The 19,842-nt window shown below is 41.1% G+C and overlaps 1 protein-coding gene across 2 annotated transcripts; it reads right to left on the minus strand.

Moving 5' to 3' along the window:
* Positions 1-378: 378 nt before the first annotated feature.
* LOC118773370 (mitofusin-1-like) lies at positions 379-16,024 on the minus strand. 2 transcript variants are annotated; one of them, XM_036522283.1, is made up of 18 exons: positions 16,001-16,024; positions 14,395-14,518; positions 14,110-14,245; positions 13,033-13,195; positions 10,076-10,200; positions 9,275-9,383; positions 7,530-7,637; positions 6,790-6,943; positions 6,336-6,403; positions 5,076-5,197; positions 4,438-4,564; positions 4,171-4,275; positions 3,355-3,457; positions 2,939-3,165; positions 2,643-2,798; positions 2,221-2,417; positions 1,556-1,690; positions 379-1,037 (listed from the first exon to the last, which is right to left on the minus strand). In XM_036522283.1, exons 2-18 carry the CDS (start codon positions 14,507-14,509, stop codon positions 968-970), a joined length of 2,220 nt encoding a protein of 739 aa, XP_036378176.1. In that variant the 5' UTR covers positions 14,510-14,518; positions 16,001-16,024; the 3' UTR covers positions 379-967. The 2 variants fall into 2 exon arrangements, with proteins under 2 accessions (XP_036378176.1, XP_036378175.1); XM_036522282.1 differs by having other exon boundaries at positions 15,881-16,018.
* Between the last annotated feature and the right edge of the window lie 3,818 nt (positions 16,025-19,842).

The raw sequence follows: 19,842 nt of genomic DNA on the forward strand, positions 1-19,842 counted from the left end.
GTGTTCACTATATTAGAGGGTCATTTAAAATCTGTTCAGTGTAAAAAAGCTGTTTTTGTAACAAAAACTTAATATGGTGGGGTCCACCCAAAAGCTAATAATTATGGCATGAAATAGTCTCCTCAACCAGATGATTATTTTGACATTCATTAAGGTTTGTTAAATTTATCTGATTATATGTGAAGCAAAAGCAAAAATAAAAAGACAAGGCAGATATAACTTGACAATTTTATTAAATTCTTGCAAATCATAAATTAAATAAAGTTTATACAGACGTTCTTCCCCAACCATTAGTGATGAATGACAAAAGTATGATTTTTTATTTAAATTTATAGAAACTGTAACAGAAGAATTAAAAAGTTTCTTCTTTGCTTCATCAAAAACATTTTTTCTTTTTCCCCAGACTTGCAAAATGAGTGTTTCTTTGGGATGACAAGTTCAACAGGAAAAAGCCCCACTGCTCAGATCAAATATATTTTTTTAATTCAAATATGTCCTCTTACAAACCATTCACAATGGAGGTAATAGAGCCACAATATTGAAATACAGATTGCAAAGTAAAAAATACATTCAATGAAAAATCAGTGACATATTTCATATCCTCAATTTTTACAAGGGGATGTTTACCTCTTGTAAAAAAATATCTTCAGTTAGTGAAGTGTTTTCATGGCTTATTCACAGGTGTAAATGCAACATATTGTACAGCACTTCTTTACTGTCATCAGCAGGGATTATAAAATATTCACACATAGATCCAGGTATTACATCTGAGGTGTTGGCATATCTTAACAGGCAACTGTTCACAAGAGTTGGGTGAAATCGCATGGGAAGATATGGGATAGGGGGGACCTATTTTATTCACTGCCCACATAAGCAGTCAAAAGAAGAGTTAGTGTGGCTACAATAGCTGGTTATCTGATGCCCAGCACTTTGACTGAGGTGTGCGCCAGGAGGACTCCCCAAACTTCTATTGCTGTGGCTGTAGATACTGTGCTGTGAAGCTCTCCAACTCTGCTTCCAGCTCCGTTGCTTTGTGTCTGAAAAACAAAGGATTCATTAAGACCATGACTCCATTTGCCTCCATACATCATCTGGTCTCACCTAAAAGTGGAATTCCACAGAAATCTAAATAATGGAGGAATTACAGTGACCACGTGGAGAATATCTGCAATGACAATTCACAAATTCATTATGACTGTCATAACCTAATTTTTTCAGTTGGGGAAAAAATATTGGGAAATGGATGACACTCCTCATCTAAGTGATCATGGATTCATTTGAGTGGGACTGAACCATTGATAAAATATTATCATTGCAGACAGCCTTTCCAGAGCAAAGTGGAAAACCTGATATATTTTACATATCAATTGATACAGCTGGTATGTACTAAAGTGATTTAACACAGTGCACATTGATCAAGGGTACATTGGCAGTGTTTTTCAGCCTACAAACCCTGCTTCTTTGTCACTAAGCAAAGGACCCCCCCCATATCACTATTTAACGGTAACATATCGAAAGTAGATCGATGGTGGGCCACACACGCAGCAGGACAGACCTGAGGGCCTTGGAGTGGCTCTGCACAGCCTCCAGCTGTTGGATCTTGGTGGTCAGCCTGCTGATCTCTCCCTCCAGCTCTTTCTGCGTAAGATCAACCTGCTGGCACAGCCGAGCAAAGGTTGCGGCCATCTCCCTGCAGAGCCAAAGGTCAGCTGTTGCTTATTCAGTATTAATCCGTCTGCCAATAGCATGTGTACATGCACATCAAAAACAAGCATGTCAAAGCAACATACACAAAGGGGTGGTTATGATGAAATGCAGGAGCATACTGAAAGTGTGTGTTGGTTTTGAGTGTGCACAGTGGAAAATATTGCAAGAATGAGAATGATATGGATAATGGGTCCATTTGCTTGGAGGTACATGTGTGAAATGCACCACTGTAGACAGGTTAGGTTGAGGAGGGAGGCAGCACATGGTCGAAACGGACTGACCTTCTCTGCTGCACCGTCGCCCTGTTCCTGGCCATGCCATGGGCAGAGAGCACACTGAAGTGTTCAGCTAGTCGTCTTGATCAGGAAAGCCTGATGCACACAACCTGCAACCCCCACCACACTAATCTGCTAAAACCTACTCAGGCAATCTGGCTCATATGTGTCCGGTACATGCAAACAAGCCCCATCTCTCTGGTTCCTGTGGATAGTCCGACTGGGTCAATATACTCACTGCTGGACCTGGTGGCTGCAGTTGGCACTGGTGAAGCTGACAATCATCTGCAGCTTCTCTGTGGCGTAGTCCACGAACTGCCGCTTGAAGGCCCGTTCCTTGGCTTTGGTGGTCCAGGTGAGCTTCTCATATAGGTAGAGCAACCCATACAGACTCATGGACAGAGCAATGAGTCTCCACCCCACCGTACGCCACACCTGTTCCAGGACAGCCAGACAGAGAGGGGCACCAGTACTCAGTCTTGCTCTGACACAGTGCCCCCCCCACCCACACACCACTGAAATGCTCCCTCGGGCTGTACATCACTGTACCAGGACCTGTGAGAGGAGCAGTATTGGCAGCCGCTTATTAAGACCTTGGTTCATTTGCCCTGACCTGGGTTCATTTGCCCTGACCTGGGCTAGGGAGGGAAGTGTACCCACCACTCCTCCAACAACGACCATGCTCATGGAGGTCCGCGAGGTGAGTGAGGCCAGTCCATTGGCCATGGACAGCATGAGTTCCTCCTGGGACACCACTGGCTCTTGGGGGTGGGGCCCCATGGGGGTTGTGGGGGTGGTGGGCAGAGGATGAGGAATCTGCAGAGAACCGCAGTACGAATGTTGGTCGATTTGCCACACACAAAGAAAGTGCAGGTACATGATACCGGTCACTGCCACTACAGAGAATAGTCATTTAATGTTTATTGTCTGAGGTAAATGAGACATTACAAGATTACCTGGAAGTTCTTATCCATTAACATCAGAGCCCTCTTTGCATTAGCAGGCCCCAGGAAGCGGTTGACCAGTGCAGTCCAGCCCAAGGAGAACTGAAACTCAATGTTCTCCTGGAAGTCAGAGCAGAGGGTTGCGCAGTTGAGGTCGTAGCTGAGGTCAAACTTCCTGCAGGGGATGAGCAGGTGGAGCTGGCTCTGGACAGCAGGGGGCAGCAGAGGCTGCACAGTGTCTGGCAGGAGAACGTGAGACAGGACTGTACAGTTCTGCACAAAGAGTTCCATGTTCTATTGCTCACATGCCATAATAAGGCATTGAGAACAGACTGTCATTCTACAAAACATCATTCAATCATTTACTTGTGATGCGTGTAGGTATATAACACCCCAGCGCACGTTAATTATAGCATCTCTCTGCATACCTATCATGTCTTTCTGGGACGACTGAAGGGTCGCATTGATGCCATTGGAGCAGCGGAAGGCCAGGTTTTTCCCCATGCCCTCCTCAATGTGTGTGAGCAGCTCCTGAAAATGGCAGTGATGGGGGGGAATGTGTTTGAAGATCAAGAGTGCAGGACAGGCAGAGCAAAAGGGAACATTCTCTCTGCTGCAGAAGTGTCACTGATGTAAGAAGAAGAAAATAACAGCATGGCTATGGAATCGAGTCCAGTTACGTCAAACATAATGTTGAAAATCTTTCTGGGGTAAAAGTTGCATTGACATTGCAATTTGGTCTTTAGAAAAGCAATTAGTCTAGAATCATCTGCGAGGCTCTTTCTTAAGACTGTAGCACTCGAACACCCAGACATAACTCCAGATACAACTGTGACACAACAGGTAACTGTGGAATGACATATGGGATTATTCTGAAACCAGACCTTTCAAGCAGACTGAATCCAGCTGGGCCATTCACATAGGAGATGAGTACACACGTTCTGCACTTCAGTGACTTGCTTATATGATGTGATTCAAAGACCTGGCTTTCCTTAACCTCGTAAAGATATTTACCTCTTAGCATATAGCAAAGCTATGATTCTTATTTAAAATGTACCCCTTTTACAAATCATATTTCTTGTTACTCTCTGCTTGTCTTGTTCTAATTTAAAAGAGAGCATGCAGTTGATTAACACCCATCATAAAGCAACTGTACTGCACTGTAAGTACTGACTTTACTATAAGCAATGACTGCCAAGCCGTTTGGAACGGGATGCCATAACACAGAGCTCCAGAAGACTCACAGACTTGTAGAGTTTCAACACATGTGGGGAAGGATGGAAATCTGACTGGAACCCATCTATCAGCACAGAGACACGGCATATCTCCTCTGCCATAGCATTGGACACCTGTAGACAAGACACAACAGCAGCACAGGGAGCGCAGTGTAAAACGTCTTGTGTAAAGGAGGAAATGCAGCAGGCTGAGAGCGTAATTTGCGCTATAGAGAAAAATGGCAGTATGGAAGCATTGTGCTCCTCCTCAGCCTCAACCAGGAATCGTGGCATTACCTTGGCCTCCACCTGCTCCGTGACAGCCTTGATCCTCTTCTTGATGTCCTCGGTCAGCAGCTTAAGCTGACTGCGGACAAAGTCCAGCCGGTCCATCTGGTACTCCCGGTCCTCCAGTGAAAGGACCCTTGAGTGGATAGAATAGGGGAGTCCTGAGACACAGGGAAACCTCCGTTTTTAATGCAGTGTAGGCACAAGGTGGACGAGTGGCCCGGATGGACCACAACTATTGTACCCTTGAGCAAGAAACACCATCATAATCAAGGTTAAAATTAAAAACATATGCAAAGTAAGTCACCCTGGATAACGGTGTCTTCTAACCAATCTATGACATGTACAGATGTAGTCCTCAGACACAGATGGTCATCAGAAGCCTTCTGCTATCCTCTGACATTTTAAACTATGTGTTTGTGCTGTTGCTACCAAAGCAATGGTATTCTATTATAGTAAATGGGGCTAAGTGTGGAAAATGAGCAAGATAGAAATGTTCTCTTTCTGGGTCTTATCTGTTTGCAATGTCAGACTGAATTAGGCTGGGTATATTGTGTGGGGATCCAGGTTAACGGGAAACTCAATTCAAAATGGAATTGGAGGAAATGATAGCTCAGAATGGCAGGGGAGCAGGGAGTCAGACTCACCTCTTTTCAGCGGCAGCGATGTTGATGGAGTCCATGATAGCTTTGACAGTCTCAGTGATCTGCTTTGCCCTGATTGTGTGCTGCTCAAACTTCGTTTTCACTGCTGACTGCGAGATACACTCCTGCGAGCCCACAACACGTTACTGTGACAGAGCTGAGGTACCAACCTGCTGCTGCAACTCAAGGGCAAACAACACAATGGAGGCCAAGGCAAGCACCTCCGGTGCAAATAAGAGATGCCAGCAGTATCAGCAGATCAGTACCATGCATCCAACAGCCCCTCCTTCACTTCACAGTAATATGCACATTCAGCAATGGCAAAATCATAAGACAAGAAATCAACGAGAATCAAAAGTAAGAAGGAATCTTGTTATGGTAACATTGACTGGAAGCCCATCTGTCTTTTCTACCATATTATTTGACTGTGACAGAACTAAATAAACATTTCAAAAGTCAAATAAATACTCAGATAACTATGATTTCGCAAGAGAAATACTCAGCATCCATACACACTCCATTTGTTAAGATATTAATAATGAAAAACAACAGCAAAATGAGAGAGACATAAAGGAAATTTTCTGTTCCAAGCCCACAAGCGATTCCTAACCTATGACTTAAAGTTGCAGTGATTCTAGAGCACCTGATAGCTAACGTCTAGGTACACTGCATCCTCTTTCAAGATGCCACTTCCGTAATTTTGGCCAGTTTTGTTCAAATTCAAGAGAACTTTAGACTAGTCTAACAATTCACATCTCTATTTCCTTCATACAAAGCACAGGCTTGAGCCTACTGTCCCTACTGTGGAGACCAGAGAGCAAAGCCATTTACTGCCAAATGGGAAAGAAGAATGTGATTACCTCGCTTATTGGCTTTCGCCCAACATCCCACACCACAACTGCATTATTAGATTTGGAGAGACCAGAGAATACCAAGCTTTACACTCAGTGGAATTCCCCTAAATCTTTATCAATTGTGTCTTCAGTGTTCACACGTGTGAACTGTAATTCAAGCAGCTGTGGTTTGTTTGTTGTTTCACACTGATTTCATTTCAGCAACAAAGTTACTGGAAAAATATGTCACTTCAATTTGGTACCACAGTCTTCTCCACTACTGAGGTGCAGAACAGATCTGTGGAAATGTGTAGAATTCTCTGCACCTTCCTTTACTTGGGAAAGTTACATGTTTTAGTCATCTGCATGGCCAAAGGAAATCAGTGTGCAAGCTAAAGCAGTGCATATTGTTTAAAACCTCTGCACTTGCCTCAAATGTTCTCTCAAAGCTCTGGAACTCCTTCAGTCTCTCGTGGAATCCTTCAGCCAAAGCACCACCTGTGACAATAACATTCGTTTTAAGGAGCAGCATCTGAGCTTGATGTTATTGAGGAGTTGCTACATCTCCACAGTGCTAGCAGAGCCTCGAAGGGCTCACTGCATACAAATGCCAGGTCAGTTATGGATGATCATGGAGATTATGTGTCATGTTTTTGTGCCAGGCACAGACAGTGAGCTAGGCCTGAGTGTAGTGAGAGCTTTGTCAGCAAACAGAGCCTATGCAGTTGTCTCACAACTAACAGTATGGGTCAACAGACTTCTAATTTCAGCGGCGCGTGATCCTAGTGTTTAATTTTGTCCTGCGTGGCATGTCGAGCTCTCAGAGAGGTCCCTGTGTAGTGGGCCGATCATGTTATGTGACCCTGGCTGACAGGAGTGCTCACCGGTCTCTGGCATCCCCTGGGCGCGCTGCATTCTAGAGTTGAGCACCTCTTTGGCAGATACGAAGAAAATGCGATTGGGCGCCTGCGCGCGGTCCACCACTTTGAGCTCCTCCACAAGGAAGTTGACACAGCGATCTGTGTGCTGCTTTCGCACCTGTGAACACACCCCACGCTCCTTTAAGATCAGGGTGAATGATCTCTAAAACATCTAAATGTGCACTTTGTTCAGCAAACATATTGGATGCCAGGTTCATAACCCAAAGGTTGCTGGTTTGATTCCTAGGTAAGACACTGCTGTTGTATCACTAAGCAAGTAACGTAAACTGAAGTGTTTCAGTAAATACCCAGCTCTACAAATGGATATGATATGCAAGTTGCTCTGGATAAAGCTGTCTGCAAAGCACCTAACGTAATTTAATAATGCATGGATCATGTTCTTGTTCAGTACAGTTCATCTGAGGAACGCGCCAAGTCCATAATTTTCTGATTAAGCCAAATACCCAATACCCCCATTTTTTCCTATGATGCAACTCACTGTAGAAGACACCAGTCATACTGAGCCAAAAAGGCAAAATGTTAGCTTTTACAAAAGGCAAACCCATGTCAGCCTCAGATATGCAAGACGCAGCTCTGAAATAACACAGATATTCAGCTAAACCCGACTTATGGATTTGTTGCTTTCTTACTCATAATGATTCAGTGACAGTGCATGCACGGTGCACCACCACTGAGATACTCACATCGTCCATGTACTCGGGCTCTGAGGCAGACGCATCCCACCGGTTGTTCAGGATGAAAATGTTGGGCTTCGAAAGACGTTCATTCACCTTGTGGAAGAAGTGCTTCTCCTTATGTAGGAAAACACAAGCAAGGGGAATACTGCTTAATATGGGGGCAGTGTATGTTCACTACAGGTACTCCTCCACCTGATATTCACACTTGCAGGTGAGCATGCGAGTAAGTTGATGGTTTAGTAACACACACATTTAAGCGTACACAAGAGAGCCGTGGGTGACCCGAAACATGACTGCATCACTGCATTTGAAGGCCAGATGGCCCAAGCACAGCAACATGCAGCAGCAGTGAGGCACATTCACTTGTGATGAACTTGTGAATGGCCTGGCATGGACATGAGGCTCTGTGACTGACTGTGTGCCCGAGGAGGCGATGTTTCATGAGGCATTTTTTAGCTAACAGAACTTCAGATTGGACAGAGGATGACTGCAGGCTCGGCCCTGCATTACCAGAGTCTGGTCAAGACCTCAATCACATTCTTATGTCTTTTCTATTTTTTTCCACTTTTTTTAAACTGTGTCTAAATACTTTGCTATTTTTAGATGTAATCAAAGTATTCCAAGTCCCCCAGAACAAATCTAACTTCAAAACAAAGTGATATTAATTTTCTAGACAATTCACTCGAAGACAATGCGATTTAAAATCTTGATTTTTTAAATGTAATATGGCTTTACATATTTTCTTCATGTAATTGTGAGGAAAGCTGTTTAAGTCATGTTTATTGCTATACTACAAAGAGGTCTGACATCTCAAAGGCAATTTATATTTATATTTATACTGAGACACATTCGTGAATTCAAATACCCTGTATCTTTACATTCTTTAATAAATATTTGAAACATGTCTAATCTAGTGCCCCAAACATGTTAACCAATGGAGGGAATGCTCAGGGCCCCATCTCTATATACAAAATGTAAGCACTACATATGTGAAGCACCCAGTCAGTGGTCTATGTAAGCTTATGCAGGGCTGGGCCTGATGTTCTCATGCACTGAACTGTGAAGACCAGTGGTGAGTAAAATATACACACTGGGTTATAAACAATGTGTGTAGACTTTCACTATACTACTATGGCTCGAAATAAACAACAGTACTCTAGTAGTGTAGTCACTGCAGTTTGTGTGGTTGCTGAAAGATGTTTTCTAAGACATGGCCTTACTGTACTGTGTTCATTACAAATTTTAAATTGTTCTTCCTTTTCTGTTAAAAATACCACAGATGTAGAAGGAACTGTCTCATTGAGATTATATTATCACCAGATATTCAGATCCTGCATTCCTTCTGTCCTCTGCCTAGGAGGTTCTGGTTGGTAACAGAAGGTTCCAGTGCTGTCTGTGTTCTACTGCTGACTAATGTTTTGTTTTACATCAATCAATCTTCTTCAATGTTAGAAATGAGCCAGCAAATCAGAATCCATGTAGCTTCAATAATGGCAGAGACAGAACTTTAAATGATGGGCACTGAGCTGACCATCCAATCCATATATAGAAAATCTGTGAGTGTACCATACAGTACTACATGCTGAGTGGCACATAACAATGTCGACTAAAGCATCTGAATAAAAGCAGAGTCACAGAATCAATGCAGAACAACTGGGATTGATAGATTCTCCGTGTTAGATTAAATCACTGACCTGGACAGATGACACGATTATTCACAATTTTTTCATTTCGTCTGTTCAGCCTCTCACCGTGTTCATCAGCGTGGATTCCGAGTTAGCCACGAGGACAAAGACGTCAGCATCCAGGCAGAACTTGTCAATCCAGCTGTCAAGCTGTGTTGTGACATCAGTCCCCGGGCTGCAATCATGAGATTGATGTCATCCAATAAGCCCCTCACTCAATTACAGATTACATCCAATTATAGGGTCTCCTAGTGACCTTCATTCAACCACACTTCAGAGAGACCACTCCTCCCAGTGCAGCCTCTTCAGAAACACCTACACACTGCTAATTTCCTTCACTTAAACAAACAAGAATATTAGCACAAATGTTTCACACACCCTTGTATCCAACCAGGAAGCATTTAATTAATTTATACAGAAGAATCCTAGTATTCCCATTGCGCATATTAATGCAGGCTATGATATTGAAGCTGTTCATTTAAACCTGACACCTGTGGCATGTGGTTTAAAAAGCAAATTAAGACAGAAGCAGAATTCCTCTCTTTTATGTATGCAGCTGCATGACAAATATTGAAATTTTATACTATAGGCGCAGAGTGAGGTGAACATACTGTCAATTAAAAATAAATGCCTACTCAGTGGTGCAATGCTGCCATACAATACTTTAGTGAAAAAAGAAATGTCTCAATCAATCGGGTCTTCTTCCAAGGTCAGGGTGAGGGCCTGGTTGGTCAGAACATTGGTTCTTTTGCATTGTTCTTTGTTGTGGGAGTATCACAACAGTGTGTGGGCATTAATCTTTAATGGATGGGCAGTATTTGCCACCAGGGTCTGAACTCAGCAGCACTGAGGTTCCAGGAACTGTACCTGTCCATGAGAACAAGATCATCCCTCAGCAGGGCGCATTTGGCCTTGGGCCAGAAGACCTTCACCAGACAGCCTGCATCCAGACTCTCATCCATGTGTAGCGCATGAGCCAGCTGATTCACCGTCTGCAGGAGGCAGGAGGGGGACAGACTCAGGACAACGAATCACTTGGGACGCTTTCTCAACCTGACCTCCATGGAGCTCCCCCATGGGTCCAGTGTGAAATTCAGATACCCCTCTGGGTTGCTAGAATCATGTTGAGTGAAGTGCTTCATTTATCTACATTGATGACCAATGAGTGCCTGTCAACTATACTTGAGGATAAAAAGGACAATCTCTGGAAGGATTGTCCTTTTGTCTGATTTTTTTCATTTTAGTGTTTTCTTTATGCTTTTTCACCATTTTTCACCATGTTTCAATGTCCCGTTGCAGACATTAAGAACAAAAGTCTTAACCAACTGAACCTCTTTGGAGCTCTTTCTGTCTGCTTTGACAAGGTTACTGTGAGATATATACGTTTCCTTTAGTTTTTTCCAACATCTTTGATAACAATATTTATATAATTGTGTACTTAAATCTACTTAAATTAAGTCTTTAAACCACTACAGAAAGCAATATCCATTTTAAATGACTTTTTTTCTGAAATATGAAAAAAAGAAAGTTATTCACAGCCTACCTTTCATCACTAAAAGCAAAACACAACCACACACATCTTAACTACAGAGAAATTAAGATGAAGTACTCTCAAGGGATTATGCATTACATTTCAAGTTTTTTGCCCAGGTAAACTTCACACTGACTGACATTTTGTAAGGCTTAATGATTTACTGTGTAAGTTAAGCAAGCAGGCAGGGTAGAAAACTGTTCATTTACACACATACTAACATGGGACTGTGAGGCTTTGAATCCTGACAGTTAAAAACTAATGCACTTGAGTATATCTGCCTAATGTAAAACAGCCACTCATGTGAAATTTATGGGGTTGCTGCCTGTTTATTTACACATGGTGGTTATTGTATGCTCTGTAAACAGCAAAGGATATGTAAGCTAAGTATTTTTGCCCTCCTATACAGTGCTGGCCAAAAGTATTGGCACCCCTGCAATTCTGTCAGATAATGCTCAATTTCTCCCAGAAAATGATTGCAATTACAAATGTTTTGGTAGTAATATCTTCATTTATTTTGCTTGCAATAAAAAAACACAAAAGAGAAAGAAAAAAAAGTCAAATCAAGTATCAATTTACACAAAACTCCAAAAATGGGCCGGACAAAAGTATTGGCACCCTTTGAAAAATCATGTGATGCTTCTCTAATTTGTGTAATTAACAGCACCTGTTACTTACCTGTGACACATAACAGGTGGTGGCAATCACTAAATCACACTTGCAGCCAGTTAAAATGGATTAAAGTTGACTCAACCTCTGTCCTGTGTCCTTGTGTGTACCACATTGAGTATGGAGAAAAGAAAGAAGACCAAAGAACTGTCTGAGGACTTGAGAAGCAAAATTGTGAGGAAGCATGGGCAATCTCAAGGCTACAAGTCCATCTCCAAAGACCTGAATGTTCCTGTGTCTACCGTGCGCAGTGTCATCAATAGGTTTAAAGCCCATGGCACTGTGGCTAACCTCCCTAGATGTGGACGGAAAAGAAAAATTGACGAGAGATTTCAACGAAAGATTGTGCGGATGGTGGATAAAGAACCTCGACTAACATCCAGACAAGTTCAAGCTGTCCTGCAGTCCGAGGGTACAACAGTGTCAACCCGTACTATCCGTCGGTGTCTGAATGAAAAGGGACTCTATGGTAGGATACCCAGGAAGACTCCACTTCTGACCCAGAGACATAAAAAAGCCAGGCTGGAGTTTGCTAAAACTTACCTGAGAAAGCCAAAAACATTTTGGAAGAATGTTCTCTGGTCAGATGAGACAAAAGTAGAGCTTTTTGGGAAAAGGCATCAACATAGAGTTTACAGGAAAAAAAACGAGGCCTTCAAAGAAAAGAACACGGTCCCCACAGTCAAACATGGCGGAGGTTCCCTGATGTTTTGGGGTTGCTTTGCTGCCTCTGGCACTGGACTGCTTGACCGTGTGCATGGCATTATGAAGTCTGAAGACTACCAACAAATTTTGCAGCGTAATGTAGGGCCCAGTGTGAGAAAGCTGGGTCTCCCTCAGAGGTCATGGGTCTTCCAGCAGGACAATGACCCAAAGCACACTTCAAAAAGCACTAGAAAATGGTTTGAGGGAAAGCACTGGAGACTTCTAAAGTGGCCAGCAATGAGTCCAGACCTGAATCCCATAGAACACTTGTGGAGAGATCTGAAAATGGCAGTTTGGAGAAGGCACCCTTCAAATCTCAGGGAGCTGGAGCAGTTTGCCAAAGAAGAATGGTCTAAAATTCCAGCAGAGCATTGTAAGAAACTCATTGATGGATACCGGAAGCGGTTGTTCGCAGTTATTTTGTCCAAAGGTTGTGCTACCAAGTATTAGGCTGAGGGTGCCAATACTTTTGTCCGGTCCATTTTTGGAGTTTTGTGTAAAATGATAATTGATTTAATTTTTTTTTCATTGTCTTTTGTGTTTTTTCATTGCAAGCAAAATAAATGAAGATATTACTACCAAAACATTTGTAATTGCAATCATTTTCTGGGAGAAATTGAGCATTATCTGACAGAATTGCAGGGGTGCCAATACTTTTGGCCAGCACTGTAGGCTGACACCCTTTTTCTTCAGCGCATATGCTTTTACACTACAGTACCATTTTTCCCATGTTTAACTTTATTTTCTTTGTTATATCAACCACACCCACCACTTAATACCCACATTTGTTGTTACAGGCATAAAAATACAGCCCCTTTATTTGCGCACTGGAAATAAAAACATGATTCTTCCAGAGCCAGAAAAGAGAGAATTCAGCTTGCACAAGCTACACAGTAGGTGTGCGGAGTAAATGTCGTACCTTGACGTTCTTCTCCTCCTCCGAACCCTCGGTCATGAGGTAGGCCTTGTCCTCGTCAGTGCCCTCCACGCTCAAGAAGCAGTTGGTGGTGTGCCCGATGCCACTGGGCAGGACCCGGTCCCGCAGCATGGCATTGATCACCGTGCTTTTTCCATTGCTCGTCCTGAAAGATAAAAACACGACACGTGCCGTCCTCAACCATGCAATCTGATGGAGCACACAGTCACCCGTACCACAAGCTTTAACATTAACCTCATGAACATCTGTTTGGCCAATGCCCACAGAAGAACTGGCATCATCCTCACAGGTATGAATCACCACCATTATTGAGAAGTGTCAATGTATCACTTCTTTAACCTCAGGAAAGAAAAGTTCAGCTAAGTCACCAAGTATAAGGCAGATTTCTCCACCTTCAGGTGAAGACTGTGGGACAGTAACAGCTGCTCCTGCTTGACATGCCCAGTAGATTTACTTAAAATGATAAATGTTACTAGCTGCAAGTTGTGTACTGGCAATACAGTTGTCTTTTTTAGTCATAAATACATACTGGTTTTATGCTGTAAATGGCAAAAATCACAAAGAATGTTTAGAACATAGGCTGACTGAATTAACTGAATTATGTTCCCCAATTAAATCTAGCAGTTAATACACAAATATATTTCTAGATGAGGCTTTTATGACATTTGCATGATTATAGTGTGAAGAAGGGGTCTTTTTTCTAATTTTGCTTTACACCTATGCCCCATTAGCATCAAACAGGTATGCAGATGATCCAATCATACAGTCTCTAAGCAGTGCAACTTTCATACTGACTTTTTTCATTTTTTCCCCACTTTTCCCACTTTCCAACCACATCTGCCTATCAAGTGAGGTGTCTTCATTTGACTTTCCATTTTATAATCCATAGGACTCAAATACCATTATGAAATTACATTAACTAAGAACAACACCATTACTATTTTCTACTGCTGTTTTACAACAGCACTGCATTGTGTCTGTTTATATTACATGATACCCAAACCAAACAAGTGGACTACATACTACAAAAAAGATCTAAGCAGGACACTGTCGTGTTACCTGCCAAAGAAGGCAACCTTCATATGTCTACGGGCTAGCACGTCTTTGATCACCGCCAGCTTCCCAGCATACGCCTGCATCTGAGCCAGTTGGTCCTCATTGGCAATCTGTGCCAAGTCCTCATTCCGACACGTGTCTGCAATTAAAATGCAAACAACCAGGATCTTTAAACAAAGACAAACAACCAAGATCAAAACAAACAGATGTGGTTTCACCATTTTCAGTTAGCATGTCAACCTGTGTAATTACAGCACATCCAGACTGACTTGCGTCACCTCTATTCACCTTCTACAAACGCTGAGCCCTCTTTTACATAGTCCAGTAGCTTCTCAAACACTGTGCTGATCTTCTTTTTTGCAACCACAAAGTGCTTCAGTGGTGAGAAGTCCCCTTGATCCATGGTGACCTCCTGAAAAGAGTACACACATTGATTACTTATGAAATCCAATTTGCACAGTAGCCATATTCAAAATTGTATTTCGACATGCTATTACACGAAGTCCATCTCATTCCCCATCTCTACAATATTATAAAACATTTATAATGTATAATACAACAAGCCATGGCTGCAAATGATCAGAGCTTTTGGGAAATGTTTTACAAAAGTTGCATATGTTTATTGAACACTGCTAAATATCTGTTTATTAGAGTAGGTAAAGGAGGATCTTACGAGAAATTCTATCGCTAAACTACGCCAGCTTTATCCAGTTCTACAGTCAGTGCTACTGATAGCTCAAGTTTTCACAGTACCCAAAGCAGTAACGGCATTTCAATGGCTTGAGGAACAGCACAGACACAAAACACAAAAAAATCCTGTCGGTATCGACTTTCAGTGCATGAATTAGTTGACTATTTGTCCTTTTGCTTCCGTGTTACGCAAGTATGCATACAGGGATACCTACCAAATAGCAACGACCTTCAAATGTTAATGCATAATGCGATTCGTCTAAAATTTGTCTCTCTAAACTTACATCGATATGGACTAAATACTAAATAACATATGCATAACAACTGCCTTTTGTGTGCGTTTTCATAGTTAGCTATATTTTAAAGCTAGCTATTGACAAACATCACAGCTTGTATAGTTTTTGTCTTTGTTGTCAAGAACACTTTTGACAAGTTATGCTAACGGTCATTTTTCAAGTCACATACATACTGTGGGTAACTATTGGTTCTGAGAGCTTTTGCTAGAAACTAGCTAAAAACTAAAAAATTTTGACGACTATCTTCATTGCTTTCTTTGGTTAAACGTAAACAAAAACGTTTGGATGACAATGTTAAACCAAGATCCCTCGCAAGCATTTTACGACAAAGTTAGGGCAGCTATCAGTTAAACTTGCTCCCTGACATTTAAAGCCAAATTGTAAACACGGGAGAATACTCATCAGAGCAAAAAAGGCTAGCGGTCCTGTCAATACTGTCAGACAGATATCATTGCTAGGTTCCCGTTTCGGTAGTTAATAGCAGACTAACAGTTCCTGACTCGTTAGCTACAACTATTCTACATGCAATGTTTAGCCATATTGAATAGCTAGCTATGCGATGAAAAGGCCACACATAAAATGTACCGAGCTGGCTAGCTAACATTTCGCAATTAAATATGTTTTATATTAACGATCTAGTTTTTACAGCTTATGATCCTTTTGTGTGTCTGTGCATGTCAGACCGTCAGAATGTCAAAGACAAGTTTGCAATATTTTGAGGCCATAACTTCGTCAGCTAGATGGCTAAGTTAACCAAATTAGGTATTTGACAAATGAATTCGCCTTACCTTGACGACTTGCGTCTATATCGTCCTTTTCATATCAAAAGAAAATGTTATCTTATTAGTTATGTCTGCTAGACCTTGGTTGTGTCTGCAATGTGTTAGTAATTGAATTCCTTTTACTACCTTTCATCTGTTTCACTGTCACGCTTGCCAGGGACACGAGAGGGGGGTGGAGTTACTAAAGGTCATAGTGTGCGGCGGAGTCAGTGAAATGGTTCGTGTGGATCGCCGACTTGCCGGCAACCCGTGAGACCGGGCAAAGTCTTTCCCATTGCATGCAGCCAAATTCAGCCTGCGTACAGTCGCGTGTTAAGTGTTGCAAGCCAGTGGCTGTATCCATGTAAAGAGTTTTCATGCAGATCACTGCACGTGCCTTCTGCCCTAAGTAGAATCTATTCCACATTGAAGCCAAAATCAGAGTTTGTTGGAATTGCTTCCACCTGCAGTCCAGGTGGGCTGACGTGATTACCACACCATCCAAAAGGTTTGGAATGTTTTGTGGCTTCAGGAGGCAGGTATGTTTGGAATGACTCTGGCACTAGAGTATCAGCTCTTTCTTGAAGAAAAGTGATATACCTGAAAGTGACTGCAGGGCATTGGCGAATGGTATTTAAATCTAATAAACCCTGAAGTTAAGAACAAACATCATAACAACACGGAACTAATTTGTATCTTAATGCCCCAGAATATTTTTGCAGTTTTAGTGATAACAATTCTTGACATGATTATCATTTTTATTGAAAAATACTGCTGTCATTGTATGATGTAGAGGGTGTAGTGGTTGTAGCCATCCTCACAGGTGGCACCAATTAATGGGGTGAATATTATATTCTTCTTATCAACATGAATTCTCAGTTATGTATTATTGGTTCTTAGGTCCACTGAAACATAGAGATCTTTTTGTTTGTTTGTTTTTTCAAATGAGGAATTAATCTGAATGAAGAGTACAACTACATGTGTTGAGTCAAATTACTGAGTTAATAGACAACAATATTTACTAACATGATAAAATGTTATACAATAACACTATTTAAAAATAAAATGTAAGTGGTTTCGTGGTAAATGGGTATTATTAAACGTAAGCAAGACGGGGTTGAATATACTGAGAATCTTTCAGATTGGACTGTTATTCTCTTTGCCAGTTCGGTTTATCAGATTTTTTGATAAGAACACACCATGTAATATATACCCTATATTACTGTATTGCATATATTGTATACGCTATACTAATTCGTTACAATATAATGTATTGTACAGTACTGGCTTGGAGACGCGCTCACAGGACATTATGATTCTGTGATCATCACATGCGGCTTCTACAAATCGGTAAACTGTACGAACATGTCCTCAGACAACGCTCCTATCAGAAGGAAACAGCTGATACTCTAGCTCCGCCTTCTTTCCAAAGACGCTTGACTCCAGAAAGAGGAAAGCGTGATGAACTCGTAGCTGTATGTAGTAACGTGGAAATGTGGGACATGTTAGTAGCAGGCTAGGGCAGCACTGCATAAATATAGCCACGGCGGTAAGCAGTGCAATGTTTTCACCACAGTGGTTTGTATCACCTGTTTTCACACTCTCCTGAAAACAAAGAAGTTCTTAATGACACGTAAGGTCCTCCATAACCGCATTGCAATCCCACTCAATCCTTTACCACCACCTGTTCCACAGCTGCATGCAACATTCACATGGCATTGCATGCTGGAGAAATATGCCATGATTTATGTTGCATGTGTCTGATAAATCGGTGAACATATTTGATCTTGTAATACCAGAAAACATTCAGGGTACTCGTGGACAAAAATGAAACATATAATTTAGACTTTAAATGGTATAGAATAAAACCTTGTTTAAACAGTTGAATTAAAAAGTATTATGGATATATTGTGTATGTCCTGAACAAATGACAATTGTTTTCTAGATCACATTGTTCAGCCTATTTCTGAAAAACGTTTTTAGCCACCGCAGTTTTATTATCTCACAAGCTCAAGGAACTTGATGACTACTGCTTTTAAAGCAGACGAAGTGAAGCGAAACCATTACACTAACAACCTTGCTCCCCTGATTGGCGAAGGGTACTATGACATCTTAGGTCTTTCCAAAATGTGATCTCGGCCATAGACTGTCACTGGAAAACTCCAGCGTTTGTGACGACGGTAGGAGTCTAATGATAATATTAACAAGAATGTAATAGAAACAAGAACATATCCCTTGGGCGGTTGGTTAAAGATATCACGAACAATAATAATAAGGATGTTATAACGAACAATGTGTCTGACGAATCAGTGCGCACGCTTTGTATAATTAACACGTTACTGGTAAGCACAAGGACATCAGCAGCTCTAACCACATCCTCTACATTAATACCCTCACCAACACACTAGAAATGAATGCCCAGTCAAAGGTTTCTGTGTAGCTGACAAAACACCACCGCCCCCCTTAGGATTACCTTCGACTGTAAAATCCACTACAGTTTCTAAATATATCTAACCCCTCATCTTATCTTTCAACCCTCAACAATGAAAAAGTATCGATCACAGTCAATTTTTACTCAATTTTTTAAAAATTTTCTGGACATGACACTTAACTACCAATCTTTTAAAAATCTGTTACAGTAACAACCACTTGAGGCCTGTCCATCCAGCCTGGTGACTTTGCAGCATGGCTCAGGATAAAGTTGCTGTGACTCACAAGCCCTCCAGTGGTGGCAGTTCTTCACATAGTGTATCTCCTCCTATTTCATACAGACAGCTACATTGCTGAACTTCTTGAAGAGTCTACTCCTCCACCATGTGTCCAGTATGTGCGGGGTCAGTATAAGCCCCTAGGAAGTCATGCAGCAAAAAAGAGCCAAAAACACCCTCAGTGAAGGTGAAAATCCTGTCAGACCTTCCAAAAAATAGAGCATAATTGAAGTGCAAAGCTCAAACTATGCCTCTAAAAGGAAATATTTCCAAATAGTTGGATTGAATTATAACGTAACCATATAATATAAACATTGTTTCTTTCAGTGACTCAACATTTAGACACCTCCCATGATGAATTTTAGTGCATCTTTGAACTTGCAACACATTTGACTAATGAATAAGCAAACATAGAGAAAAGGAAGGATACATGCCAACTGATAGATTTAGAAATATTAATTGAAGATGTAAAGAATCCAAGACAGCATGTGAGTATCCTTGGAAAAATTATATATAGGTTATTGCTGTCAAAGTTTATTGTACCTGACACAACCCAAGACCTAATCTTAAAAGTATGATTAGATTAAATATCTATTAATATACAAAGATAAATAAAAACAAATAAATAAATAATTTGAATAAATGCATAAATATTTTTGAATGAATTTTTAACAGATTTGTATTTTCATCTGTAATTATTTTGTCTACATATATCTACAGGTGTATTTATTTCTTTATGTATTTATTTATTAATTTATAAAATTGACATTTTTGTTTAGTAATGATAAATGCAGAGCAATATTCTTCCAGCAGTTAAACATCTAGCTTTTTTCTTTTGTTTTTGATCTCAGGATAATCATGGGATTAACACATGTTAACACAATTAATTGAGTTACGTGGCTCTTTAGAATAATATTTGTAAACCAATGGTTTTTAACAAAGTTCTTGTTAGGCCAAATAACCTATGATTTGTCAGTAAAGTATAATGTTAATCTACTGTACTTAGTTTACTGAAAATAAAATTTCAGTTCATTGCCGTTGCCAGTGGCAACAGTAACCTCAAAGACTGTTCTTCTGACAATTTCCCCTTTATTTAGGTGCTATTGTCACTATGCGTGGCATGGAAGCCAATGCATATTATTTGTGTGAGTGTGTGTGTGTGTGTTTCTGTGTATGTGTATACATTGTTGTGTCTTTGTCTATTCGCATTATAGCCCACATGTCCAGAACATTCTGTTGACTCATACAATGGGAATCCATTCATATCACAGGAACATGGAG

The sequence above is a fragment of the Megalops cyprinoides genome, chromosome 2, assembly GCF_013368585.1.
Source record: "Megalops cyprinoides isolate fMegCyp1 chromosome 2, fMegCyp1.pri, whole genome shotgun sequence".
NCBI lineage: Eukaryota > Metazoa > Chordata > Actinopteri > Elopiformes > Megalopidae > Megalops > Megalops cyprinoides.

Excerpts from the sequence above, each read along its gene's own strand:
- LOC118773370 (XM_036522283.1), bottom strand. The coding sequence starts at position 14,509 with ATGGATCAAGGGGACTTCTCACCACTGAAGCACTTTGTGGTTGCAAAA. Across the intron at positions 6,404-6,789 it reads CCAGGGGATGCCAGAGACCG|GTGGTGCTTTGGCTGAAGGA; the intron begins GTGAGCACTCCT and ends TTATTGTCACAG. Across the intron at positions 4,276-4,437 it reads CGGAGCAGGTGGAGGCCAAG|GTGTCCAATGCTATGGCAGA; the intron begins GTAATGCCACGA and ends TCTTGTCTACAG.